The following is a 13,370-nucleotide window of genomic DNA, read 5'->3' on the forward strand; positions in this document are numbered from 1 at the left end:
GCGCGTCTTCCAGAATGCGCCTCTTCCTGCCCCACAGTGCCCGTCGGCGCCCACAGCTGGCTGTGGCAGGATGCTGCCGGTCATCTCTCTTAGTGTAAACCTAGCCAAGTAGTAGCAGGTACACATAGAGCCTAAGACCAGACGAGCAAGGTGCCCACCTCAGCAAGGTGATAAGAATGCCCCTGTTCCTGCCACCCGGGTGCCATCCAAGATCCCGCACACCGTCACAGCGTGTGACGCGCGAGTCCGGGGCTGCGCCTCCTGCTCCCCAGCAAGCACTTGGTAGGATGGTGGCCATGACATCTCCTGACTGCACAGTCCGAGGGGCCTCCCGCTGCTGCCCTGTTATTCCTCACCCGGGGCTAACCGGTCTTGGTGGCCGGTGGGCAGGCCTGTCTCCCAACCCAGATGCACAAGTCCCTTCCCCACGCGGCCCCGGGCAGCGTCCAGAGCCGTCATCTACTGATTCCCTCGGTAAGCCTCAACTCCAAGCAGGAATTCCGAAGAACAAGGTCCCGCCCCAGGGGCCAGTGGGTTTGGTCATGGATCTAAGGCAGACATGACTCACAGCACTGAAGTATTCACAAACGACAGCTGCTTCCAGTTCCCCCGGGAACAGCAGGAGAGCTGTTCTTTTCACCCTCTTGTGGTGCTAGACCACCACGACAGATTGATGAAAATGGTATATCCCTTTGCCCGTGAAGCACAGACGAACACCGCCGAGAGCTCGGCACAGAGCTGTGGGCTAGTCCTGGACCGACGGCTCCTGGCCCGTCGGAAGGAGATGCAGGAGAAAATCCACAGGGTGACATGAGACGTTGCCCCGACCTGAGTGCAGAGACCCTGCACTCCTCAACACCGTGCTTCCTGAGCCCAGTCCTCCTTGCGGTCCAGCCGGTCATTTAGTCCAGACGCCTTTCCCACGGCCAGGCCTCGACATCTGGTCAGTCCTTCCCACACATGAAATCACTTGCTTCCTCTCTGACGTTACCAGAAGACAAAGTGAAAACTGCTGTGGGAAGGGCGCCTGGGGGTGCTCGGTGGGTTGAGCGTCTGCATTCAGCTCAGGTCACGATGCCAGGGTCTGGGATTGAGCCCGCATTGGGCTCCCTGCTCAGTGGGGCGTCTGCTTCTCCCTCTCTCACTCCCCCTGCTTGTGTTCCCTCTCTTGCTGTCTCTCTCTCTGTCAAATAAATAAATAAAAATATTTTTAAAAATGTTATGGGATTTACATGCTGTGTGTGCCTTTCTTTCTCCATGAGAATTCACTGGTCTGAAAGCCCTCGCCCCTGGCTCGCTGCCCTCCACGCAGACTCTCTCCATGTAGTCACCTACGTGACCTTAGGGCTTCAATGGCCAAAGCCTCAAAACACAGGCGGATGGCAGAGCTGTTGGTTCAAGTTCCAGCTCTTAAATGGGGATGTTCCCACCGCTTCTGTCATTCCATTAACTGTCCTAATTCTGCTTCATGGCACCTAAATAACTATCTTAGAATTTGTGAAGACAGAGAAGAATAACACAATTCTGATTTTATCACTCAGGAGCACTCAGCAGCATGTGCCTTAGAAGAGCCAAGCCAGGCACCATCATGGAACCGCTGTCAGTGCTCAGGCACGTTCCTCCTTGTTGGCTGACTTTGTTTCTCCGATTACTCTTAATCACATTCCCAAGTATTCCCACCGAATCACTCCCACAAGGACTCAAATGGAATTTGCATCGTACTAGGGAGTTGCTGAGCCCCTGCTTAAGACAAACCGTGACCCGACAGGTCCTTCTTCTGTCACCTCGTCCCTAAACCTTGACCCAAGCACTCATGATGGCAGTGGTGCAGGGATTGACCGGACCCATGCATGTGCAGAGAGCCTCTGCTCTTCTCTCTGGTCTTCAATGGACCGGGATAACAAATCTGGCAAATTTCTGCTCTGCACCGTTCCCTATGAGTCCGTCAGCCGGTCAGCAGAGCAGGAGCCCGACAGCAAGATAACAGGTGTCTGCATTCCCACCACACGTCGGGCGCTCACGCAGACACAGCAGGTGCTGTGACGCAGCCACCAGGGGAGGGCTCTGACTTCCCACTGGGGCGGGGAACTGTCAGAGCGCCGAGGAGAAAGCTGTTAGCTACTTCTCCCAAGACTCCTTTCTTCTTACCCCAAAGTGCCTCCTCGCCTTATGAGCTGAGGCAGCCCCGTCTAGAGAGCACTCCTACGTCAGGTCTGACTGCCCGGGAGAACCACTGTTCGTGGGACATCACTGATCATCAGCACCGCGACAGTATAGCCACTTGTCACGACTGCTGCTGCAGTTCTCCGGTTTTCTTAGATGCACATCCCTGCACCTCCCCCACACCTAGAACAACGCCTGACGGAAAACCAGAGACCGAGAGTCAACAACCGAGCAGAGACATGAGCAGGGAAATACAACACGCGCCCGCGTCCCTACCCCGGACCGGGCACCGCGCCAGACGCGGTCATTTCCAAGACTGCCTGAATAGAATTGAGGGCACTACTGTCCCCATTTTGTAGATGAGAACTTTGTTTCAGTGACGCTACATGATTTGTTCAAGACCGACGGGTCCTACAGGGAGCGAGCTATTGAGTTCTAATTTTGTATTCTTAACTTATGGTCTTTTTAAACATTTTCACACATTTCATTTATACGTTTATCACTGGTTCATTTAATTGATAACTTACTACTGTTTACTCCGGGAATAGTTATTCTGCCAAAATGAAGCACCGCAGACATCATGAAGGCACGGGGGAGGGCGTGAGCCGGCGTCACGGGAAGCAGGTCATCCCCCGTTTCAACACGGGAAGTCCGTTTCCATCTGTCTTCTTCGCCGCACGTTAATAATGTGAGCTTCACGGAACCACAGGTCAACGACGCACAGTACCATGGAAACCAAACTCCTGTACATGCATTGTGCCCAGAAAAGCCCAGCCCCTTTACGCGAAGCCCTCGGTGTTGGCGTCTGCCTGCATGTGGACAGTGTGAGGGGCGAACCCTGGGCCCACAGGGTTTGCTTCTCTGATGAACCACAGACGCCGGGTCACTGGCTTCCGATGCCCACGTCCCTACCCGACTCAGAGCATCTGTTTCTCCCCAGAAACTCAGCCATCTTGGATGTAAGGCAGGAGTCTAGACAAGAAGACGTGTATTTCAAAACTGTTTTCTAAAGCAAAGCCAGTGATTTTGTATCTCAGTTGTCAACACGGTTGTGACAATGCACAGTCATGCACACTGAAGCGGCCGAAGGCGTGCCCCACCTTTCTGTCAGTTCCAGCTCGGAGAGTGATGTTCCCAGCAGCCCGACTTGTGCGTCCATCCGAGGGGCCCGCACCCTGTCCCCCATCTCCCTGAGACAAGCCCCTCTGATTTCCAAGCTGTAAAACAACCCCTGTTCCACGGGGGACAGCTTCGTTGAATGGTCAGCTGCAAGCTGAGCTCCGAGGGCAAAGCGGCCTGTCGAAGTGGGGATGAGGCTGTGGAATGGGAACTCTGTGGGGACGTAACAGGACAGGGGAAGCTCTTGTCTGTCGCACGTTAATAGCTGACGCCTTTCCTGCAACCTTTTCCTGGCCCAGGAACACAGATTTTAAGATTCGCCATTTCTTCCATGGGAGCCTCTCAACAGCCCCACGAAGAGACAATTATGGGTCATTTATTTTTATTTTTATTTTATTAGAGAAAAGGCCCTAGATCCAGTTTGCTTGTGTGGGTCCAGGAGCCCTGCCCGCTCCGGCACAGGCTCCCTCCTACTCTGAGAGCCCCAGCCCCTCTCTGCAGGCTCAGACACCCGCGCTGACTCCCAGATCCACCGCCCACGCTGGACACCAGAAAGCAAGACCGGGTGTGGGGCCCACCCACGAATTACGTGCCCAATCCTACCCTCAGAGGCCAGCCCAGGAAGGTCAATGCTGTGAAAACCCCAAGCGTCTATGGTTCTTCACAGTGCTAACGAGATGCGATAATCAGAAAAAGCAAAATTATGAACACGTATCACTACTCATAATATGGGCTTTCGGTGAAAAGTTTCTCCTTTCTTTCAGCCACTTAAAAAGACTTATAATATCTAAAACCCAGTGAAACGTATGGACTACAGCACTGGAGGGTGGTCGAGGGAGGTCACGGTCTTGGCGTTGGGCTCCGGTCCCCTTCTCTGGGAAACACCGCGGACAGATGCCCTCCCCAGCAGGAAGGGAGCCAGCAGCAGGGCAGAACGGGGAACATGGTTTCCTTGGGAGCCCCAACTGGGCTGAACCTTTGACCACTCTCGGGCCCACGGCAGGGCCTCACTGCGGCTCTGTGGGTCACCCCCGCCACCAGGAGCAGGTCTACATGGGCCCTCGGCCCGGGGCACTCACTCCCCCAGAGAGAGAGAGGCTTCCTTGCCCCAGGACGTGCTGGTACCGGCCAGCGCAGAAGACCCCTCCCCAGAGCACCTCTACCACGTGTGCCAGAGGGGAGCCTAGAGCACGGGTTAGAACTCAAGGAAAATCAGTCATGAGCTGAGATCCTTGAACTTCTGGGTAGACATTTCGTTATCAAGAAATAAAAGGCCTTGGCGTCTCTACCTTCCTGCAGCTTCGGGAGGTAGGACAGATTCTCTTTGGGATGCGTAATTCGCAGCACACCAGCCCAAAGACATCACGTCTGGGGCGTTTCACGCCCACCTCACCAGACAGCGTGGCTGCTGCTGGAGTATCACAACGTCAAACCAGAAGATCAATGTCAGATGCTGTCCTCATGCGCAGTGTCTCTCGTCAGCCCTTTCTCAGGACTGAAAAGGAGCTTATCATGAATTCCAGGAGGAACTCTGGCTTCCTCCTCCTCTGCGCACTCGGCCGCGCACCTTCCGTTCGTCCTTTCAGCTCCCGAATTGGCTTCAGGGTGCGGCGAACTGGGGCAAGTTCGGCAACAAGAGAACAGACGGTACTTGACCTGCACACACTAAATCTCAACCCTGGTATTGAGACTCTCGGCGGCCAGACGCCCAGAGCCTTTATTTACTCCCTGAGCACATGAATGAGGTAAAACCGCGTCCATGCTAGCTCAATGCCTGAATCTCAAACACCGGATAATCCACAACTCTGAAATGTGCAAATTAGGGTTTACTTGTGCGTTTTATATCACTCCGCATGAAGGTATGATTGTGACCGCGTCTCAGACACCAGATGGTCCACGCAACTCACCCCATCCTCGCTCTGTTCTGTCATGTTCAGTGGCTGTGGCCTCACCCCCAATTCTAAGTGTGGCTGACAAAACTGCCTTTGTTGGTGATGAGACCAGGTATCTGGATGGTGAGTTTTATGCATCTGGCTCAGAAACACACAGCTGTGATGGGTACAGGGCTGGCTGACCCCGGTATGCAGACCAGGACAATGCAGCCCCTCGGCTCACGGTGCCCCACTGCAGGCCTGAAGAACCCCGCGCTCCAGGAGCATCCGCAGGGGAAGAACGTGGGAGGAATGCAGGACAAGGTGTGACACAGGGTCTCTGATGGGAGGTCACAGGGCTCATCAGCGGCTGGGGCCTGGCTGACTCTGCAAGTCTATTCTTGGACTTCCTATTTTTAATAAAAAGTATTACATGTCCTCTCTGCTCCCAGCCATGCAAACACTAACGTCTGCTGAGATAACAAATGTAAGCCACTCCTCCTGTCCCTTCTGTGTTCACCTCACACACACACACACACACACACACGCACACACATGCGCACACAGACACACAGATATACATGAAAAACACAAAACACGTGTACATACATATACCTGCACACATATGTATATGAACACAGAGAGATGTATATGTGCCCTACACACATACACAGAGACACACATACATACATAGACATGCACACACAGGTACACACATATACACAGGCTCAGACACACAGACACATGTGCACACACACACATACACAGAGACACATGCATACACACATACACCGGTATGCACGTGCATGTACACACACAAATATACTGACACACAGACACGTACACATACACGCATGGGCACATATGTGTACATGCACACCCAGAGACATGTGCATATGTACACACACGCACAGGCACACACACGCATGCGGTCCCCATGCACTAACCCCTTTCCTGTGCCCATCACACTGCAGTAAATCCTTCTAAGTCCAGAGCGTACTCACAGAGTCCTAAGTTCCCAGATGGAGACCCAAATACAGGGGCATGTGCGACCTGTGGCTCCATGTGGGCAAGAAGGGAAGGTGTGGTGTTTACAAAAGACTGAATGAGGGGTGCAGGTGGTGGGCTGAGAGGGGCGCTGCCAGTGTTGGAAATAGGAAACAATACAATCTGACGGGCGCTCTGGGAGCAGATGTTCACAGCTGGCTCTAACTGCTGATCAAGGAGGTTGGGTTCTCTTTTGGGGACCCCAGGAAGGGAAGAACAGAGAACCTCCTTCTTGCTTCACACCCTCCCCGCCAAGAGAACATGGTCCAAGTGAATCTCTGCCCATCTTGAAACCGAAAGGGTCCAGATTTCTACAAATATTTCCAATAAATCTCGGGTTGTTTGTGTAAGCACCTGCTGGAATGCCACGTAAGCCACACGTATAAAAGAACTGTGGCCAAGCGATCAGGTAGACTTCGGGAGCTTGGCCAGAGTCCCGCCGCAGGTGGCAGGCAGTGCTCCCGTGCAGGACGCCCCGACCCAAGGAGCCGCTCTGAGAGTCCTCTGCCCCCGCCTGCTGTGACCGGCTCACCCAGCAGCACCTTGTGTGTGGAGATAAGGGGTTTTGTAGCGGGCTCTCGGATCTGTCAGTTTCTCCCTGCAATCCTGCTTATTTTCTTGCTTCCATATTGCAAGTCTATTCTAAAGTAGATGATGGCTTTCGCTTCTTAAAGTCAGTATTCTTTGTTCAGTGAATAGTGACTACTTATTTCTAAGGATCCCGAGTGCATTTCCACACTGTACTCTGTGTTACCTGAGCCTTTTCTCCTTCTGTCTCTGTCTCTCCTTCTCTGTCTCTGTCTCTCCTTCTCTTCCATCCCACCTTACACTGAACACATGCTGCTTCCGTACCCGACCCTCCCACCGCCCCGCAGCTTCTCAGCAACTTTGAGGACTTATTCCGAAGGCTTCCGGCATCTGTGTGGATGAGGAGACGCCTCTGGGAGTCACTGCAGTGTAAGTAATATGCACATTCCCTCTGGGGATATTTAAGATTACTTGTCTCTTATATTCCACGGTTTCATTTAATTGGATGTGCACGTATTTTTATTTACTTGGTTTTAGCATCAAGAGTCTTTAGATAGAAAAGGCACAACAAATTTCTTCAGTTCTAAAAAAAAAAACAAAAAAAATCTTAGCCCTTCCCTCCAAGCAATGCCTGTCCTCTGTCTCCCGCAGTGTCACTTATCTGCAAACACGGGCTTGTGTTGGCATGGGCCGTCCCCCATGCTTTCTCATTGATGTCTCATAACACCGTTGGGATTCTGATGCAAAACTCTGGGTAATATCCTCATAGCTGTCTTCTGGTTTGCTCATTCTCTGTTCAGCTCTGTCTACTCTGCTTGATGGTGGATGGACATAGTCATGAATTTAAATGACATTTCTTGGGTTTGGATATGCTGCTTGTTTTTTAATCTGTCTTTTTGTCGTACTAGACAGTTATCTCATTATGGCTTCTTTTCCTCTTCAACACCGAGGCAGTAATGCCAACGCCCTCAGCACCTGCGCAAGCCGCCATTTCTAGTGCTCGCTTACTCTTCTGCCACACGTTCTCATCCCCTTGAAATGTCTTTCTGTGGGCTATAATCTTTTATTGCCTGTTTTAGGAAAGGGGGAGTCCTACATAGTCAGAGATTCTGTAGATAATGTGTGATTTTGAGTCTGCTGCAGCCCTTGGGTTCTGATAGTGCCCTAACTGCTTTGGGAACAATTTTCACATTCATTTTACCACATGGTCCCTCTGCAACACACAGGTTGCAGAGGGGAACTCAGATCTCACACCCGTGCCTCTAGTGTGCATTTCTTGCTGGTGACTTTATATTCTACCCATGACCCTGGCAATGTAATCGGCTTCCTTTAACTTTCTTGCTCAAGTGCTTTCTAATTTTTTCCTCACATATGGGAAAACATGTTGAGATTCTGGGTTTCATTCCAGGGGCAGATTCCCAGCACGTCCCGCAGGTACAGGGGCTCCCACATCCCATACCTGCCCGAGTGTCCCCACTTCACAACATCCCTGTGTCCCCGTCTGGGTTTTAAGTTTCAGGGGCCACTGTGGCCTTGAGTCCTGCCTTTCCTCTGGTTTGAAAGTCTTTCTTCATTCTGGGAACCTGGAGGATTGCCTTTCCATCACTCAAGCTTGGGTTTGCACCGAAAGCAACCGTGACACACAGCAGTTTTGTGACCTTACAGTGGGAGGAACAGAACCTTCTGATGCCCTCCAGCCTGGTCTTTTAAGACCCAACAGTTTTCCTTCTTGTATCCTCCACAGTATTTTCTGATTTGTATGAAAACACCAACCATTCTAAGGTCCCCGAAGACAGATTGGCTGGAATGGAATTCTGTTTTCTCTCAAAAGCCGGTTGAATTCTTCAGTTCCTAAGCAACACTAATTTTTTCTAGAGTGCCTGGCACATGTTGAGAACTTAATAAATGCTGGTTATCTACCACAAACCTCCAAGAATAGCAAACAGAAAAGACCATTTTTATCGAAAGCATGTAATTAATGAGGTCTGATCTCCCAACAAGAGGGGGCAGCAGCTGGAGGTGAGGCACTGACGCCCTCGGCTTCTGTGAAAGCAGAGGTGGGGCTGAAAGGCTTCTTCCCAAACCCAATATGCCCAGCTTTGACAAAGCAGTCTTCCTACTCTTCCCCCACTGCTGAGAGATCTTAACATCTCAGGATGGTACCTACCCAGTGAAGGAGAGAAACAGTGTGGAAGTTGTACCTCGTTTAGACTGGTTTGTGAGGAAAATCTTCAAAAGTTTTGCATTAAAAAAATAAAAAACACAATGCTAGTAAATACAGGAAACATTTGCCACTTTTTCCCTCACTCTTGAGTGAGGAAGAGAAAAGGTAGCGGAGGTTCCTTCTGTTTGTAGTGATACACACGAGTCTGCCCCAAATTCGAAGAGCAGTATGCAACTTGTGTCCAGAATGATCAAAGGTAAAACCAAAACCAAACCAAAATAGATTTAAAATGAAAGTCTCTTGGGACACCTGGGTGGCTCAGTGGGCTAAAGCCTCAGGTCATGATCTCAGGGTCCTGGGATCAAGCCCCGCATTGGGCTCTCTGCTTGGCAAGGAGCCTGCTTCCTCCTCTCTCTCTCTCTGCCTGCCTCTTTCCCTACTTCTGATCTCTGTCAAATAAATAAATAAAATCATTTAGAAAAAAAAATAAAATAAAATGAAAGTCTCTTATCTTGACCTTTTTGTGATTTTTTTGGAACCTGAATTTTGTTTTGCCATCAGAATTTCAACAAATAACACTTCCAAATGCTCCCAATATATGTTGATGCCTTCATAAATAGACCATTTCTTCTGAAGTAGTCTAGGCATCTATCACAAAAAGTCTTTCACTCTAAAATCCATCCTAACATTTTTGTAGCATTACTCTTTTGTAGCAAATTTATAATAACTTATTTTATTCCTTCGTTTTAACTGGGTTAAATCACATAGATGTAAGACATTGCTATTACATTGTAGGGGATCTCAAATCAGTTTTCCTAACCCTTCCAGGCACCATCATCTGTCTTCCCACATTAGAAAATCTATTTGCTGGGAGGGCAAATCAAACCATAAAAATGTACACAAATAGGCATATCCATGAACTGACATCTGTGGTTCAACCAAAACACGCCCTCTGGTCTACTTAAAAAGCAAGTGCCGTCATGTATCTGCCAATAAAGTTTGTAAAGGTTCATACACTCTTAAATTATTTTCCTGTATTAAATTGATACACGTGAAACCTCCCGAGATCTTTGCAGTGTCAAGATAAACTAGCTAAGTGATCTTGTCACTACGCAGTATCGTCTGGAAGACAAGAACCGCAAGGAACACGATACACACGGAGGCAGTCTCACGCGAAGTCCTGTAGCAAACCATTAGAACAAGAGGCTCTTAGTAGACTGCGAGCGGCTGGTTCTTCTCATCTCCAGGCGGGCAGAGTGCTCTGCTGCGTGCGTCCCCGCCCCTGGCAGGTGAGTCCCTCTGAGCCACAAGCTTCCCCCTGGAGCCCCGCCCCCTTCAGAGGTACTGTCAATACATTTTTAGGGGGAAGAAAGACACCAACAAGTAGCCACAAACTTCATTAAACATTTTTCTCTCAAAGTCACAGTCATCCAGCTGTCAGAGCCCATGCAAGGTGGAAAGCGTCAGCAAACCCACACACGGAAATCACCGTCTACACGTTCGGTGTGATTACACATTCACGTTCTCTGCAAAACACGCCACACCTCTGCAGGGTCCTCGCTCGGAGCACGCTGAGGTCTCCAGCACCCATAAACTCTGCTCCTCTGCTCGCGGCTGACGGATATCATCATCGGAGACAATGCTAATTATTCAGTCTGTACGGAAGACCTAGCTCCCTCCAAGAGAACGAGTCATTAAAATGCAAATAGGTGTTTCCCACTTCACTGGTTTAGCAGAGAAAGACTGTTAACAGCTTTCTGACAAGAAAGAGAGAAGCTTAATGAGTTGATGCCTTAACCTTGTGGACGGAATGAGCACAAGGCACGGGGATCGGAGCCTGCCTTGTGGGCCGGCCTCCAGCTCTGATCCTTTCTGTGCCACGGCCTTTATGAGTTAACTGATGGAAGCTGCTGGAGAAATTACGGAACAAAACAACTGATTTCAGATTCCACTCACTGCACCAGGCAGCTCTCACTTAGACTAATTACTTAAATGATTTAAAAATGTATGAATATGCATGGTAGTGCTTTTCAAAAAATAAAGCCCAGCTGAGACCAAGCCTTCAAATTTTTCCTGCCTTCCTCTGATTTGGAGCAACAACACGTGCACATCTGAAAGCCCTGGGCTGGCCGCAGAGCCTCAGAGCGAGGTGGAAAAGCGCCGGCCTGCCAACAGGGCCTCGGCCTCGCCGACCCCCACGGGCCCCCGGGCGTGGACAGCCAGGACAGCTCTCTGCCTGAGTAAAGCGTGCTGTGCACATCTGCGTCCTGGTCTGCCCCGGAACAAGCAGGGCACTGCTCTCGCTCTTCTCTGACATCTCCCACCTTTGGTGTGGGGCCGATTCTCTGGGATGCGGACGCCGAGCAAGAGCAGGCCGCGGGGGCCGTGCTGGCCACTATCCAGGACAGGCGGACGCAGGCATGACATCTGACAGGGCGGGGCTGGGGGCTCAGGACCTGGGTCGGGGGTGTTCCCGGGGGGGGGGGGCGCGGGCTGCAGCCCTGCCCCTGCGTGGGTGGAGGCCAGTGGCGGGGTCCCACCACGGGTGTGCCTGCAGGAACACACAAATACCTGTCCCTGAGGGAGAACTCCCCAGGTAACACCACCTCGATTCATGCCGCAGCCTCACCGAACCGCACAGGCCATACTGAGTTGTTGGAACCTCATCTGCCCTCTCAGGACAGCGCAGGGCAGCAGACCGTTAAGACCCAGACTCCACGCGACACACACACACTCTGCAGACAGCACACGCTTGTGAACAGGCAGGCGGGAAAGTGGGACGCCATGGGGTTCAAGCACAAGGCAGGGGGCTCTGGCATTTCTCCAGGGCCTGAGCGCACTGAAGACTCCAGCAGAAAGCACGTGTGGGCACAGCAGACAACTGCACAGGACAGCAGCGCGCGAGGTGCACCGTCCCGGTGTGTGGCAGACATGGAAGATACCCCAACAATAAAGAACAAGATGCCCAATGCCCGGAGGACACACACAGGCCGGAGAACTCCACGGGCACCCCAAACCCTCCGGGTCAGGAGGCTGCTGCAAGCCCCCCCAGTGGCCTCCACTCCCAGACCCTGGGAACCCCGGGGTCTCGGCTCTCCTGCAGCCCGCACGGTGCGAGTTACTGTGCTTTGCCGCGGCCGTACCAATGCACGGTGTGGTCCGCACATGTCAGGGCGAGAAGGGCGAGGACTTAGTGACCCACAGTGCAAGCAACAGTGTTTGATGGAATGTCTAGGTCACCCCAATAGTCACCTTCGCTCTCATCTTATGGGTACAGATCTCTGGGGGAATGCGATGACATCTGTGCGGCACGGTGCACACACGAGCCATTCACATCTGGGCATCCTGGGACCCTGGCCTCCAGAGGCCACCAATCCCCACTGGGGCGAGGCCAGCAGCCAGTTGCTTGGACGCCGAAAATCAAAACTCAGATAAATTCAGAGCCCCCGCTAATGGAGGTTACGTCCCAACCACAGGCCCTCGTCTTCCCTACTGTGACTCTGAGAAATAGGACAGATTTTGGGTCTCACTACCCTGGAATATAGTTAAAACATTCAGGAGCTCTACTTCTCACAGCATCTCAGACGCATGGATTCTGAGCTACCGTGCACTGTCTGATGTCACCGAGGACCAGCACAGTTCCTGCTCTGTCCCTCAGATTTGCACATTAACAATACAGGATAGCTTTCTGAGGTCTTACTTCATACGAGGTCCATCAGCGCTTTGACTGATATATTTAAAGCCAAGAAATACATATTTTTAATGTCACCACTTATTACCTGGAGCAACCTGATTAATATTTCTAAATCTAAAACAAAAAGGAAAGGGTGGTAATTTGGCTGTGATTCAGTGTTCCTTTAGCAGTGACCCCGTGTTGCCTAGAGCTCACCGCGTACACCACACGGGTGGCTTTACCCGTCTTCCATCAAACACCACAAAGACGTGCCCTCGGACCCGCCTACCGCCGTCGCCCCCCGGCGCCCCCGCCGTGCCCACGAGAGGCAGCACACTCACCTTCCGGCTCCCCGCAGAGGGTGCACTGGGACTCTGCAAACAGAAGGAGAGAGAGGCCGTTACTAAGAGGTCCCGGCTGCAGACTGCACCCCAGCAGCTGGAGGGACGGGGTGCCAACTGCCACTGTCCACCCGGCCCATGGACACAGCAGCCCTCTGGGTACTGGGCCAGCCAACCCTGCATCTGAGCAAATGTCATTGCAGAGAACCTACCTCAGCAAATATTTCATACATTTTAGTAAACTGACGTTCTCTGTCACAGGCACGTGCACACACTGCACGTTCTCATGGCTGTGTACGGCCCAACACAACCAACTTAGCTGAAATCAATGATGTATTTTATCACCTAATCTAGTAAATAAACCTTTACTTTGATGACAACTCTGTTCTATCTGCTTTCAGGCACAAACAAGCATGAGCAAAAGGATGATCTTATCCTCCAGTACGAACTGTCCTCAGGACACA

The 13,370-nt window shown here is 51.5% G+C and overlaps 1 protein-coding gene across 7 annotated transcripts in view; it reads right to left on the reverse strand.

Annotated features, from left to right (window-relative positions):
• DLGAP2 (DLG associated protein 2) overlaps positions 1–13,370 on the reverse strand; it is a 776,206-nt gene that overhangs the window by 317,335 nt on the left and 445,501 nt on the right. For all 7 annotated transcript variants that reach the window (XM_082715291.1, XM_082715286.1, XM_082715287.1 and 4 more), the window contains one exon: positions 12,907–12,939. In XM_082715291.1, the coding sequence (XP_082571417.1) occupies positions 12,907–12,939 (33 nt within the window). The remainder of the gene's footprint in view (positions 1–12,906; positions 12,940–13,370) is intronic.

Source organism: Mustela nivalis (assembly GCF_964662115.1).
Source record: "Mustela nivalis genome assembly, chromosome: 20".
In the NCBI taxonomy this organism is placed as follows: Eukaryota; Metazoa; Chordata; class Mammalia; order Carnivora; family Mustelidae; genus Mustela; species Mustela nivalis.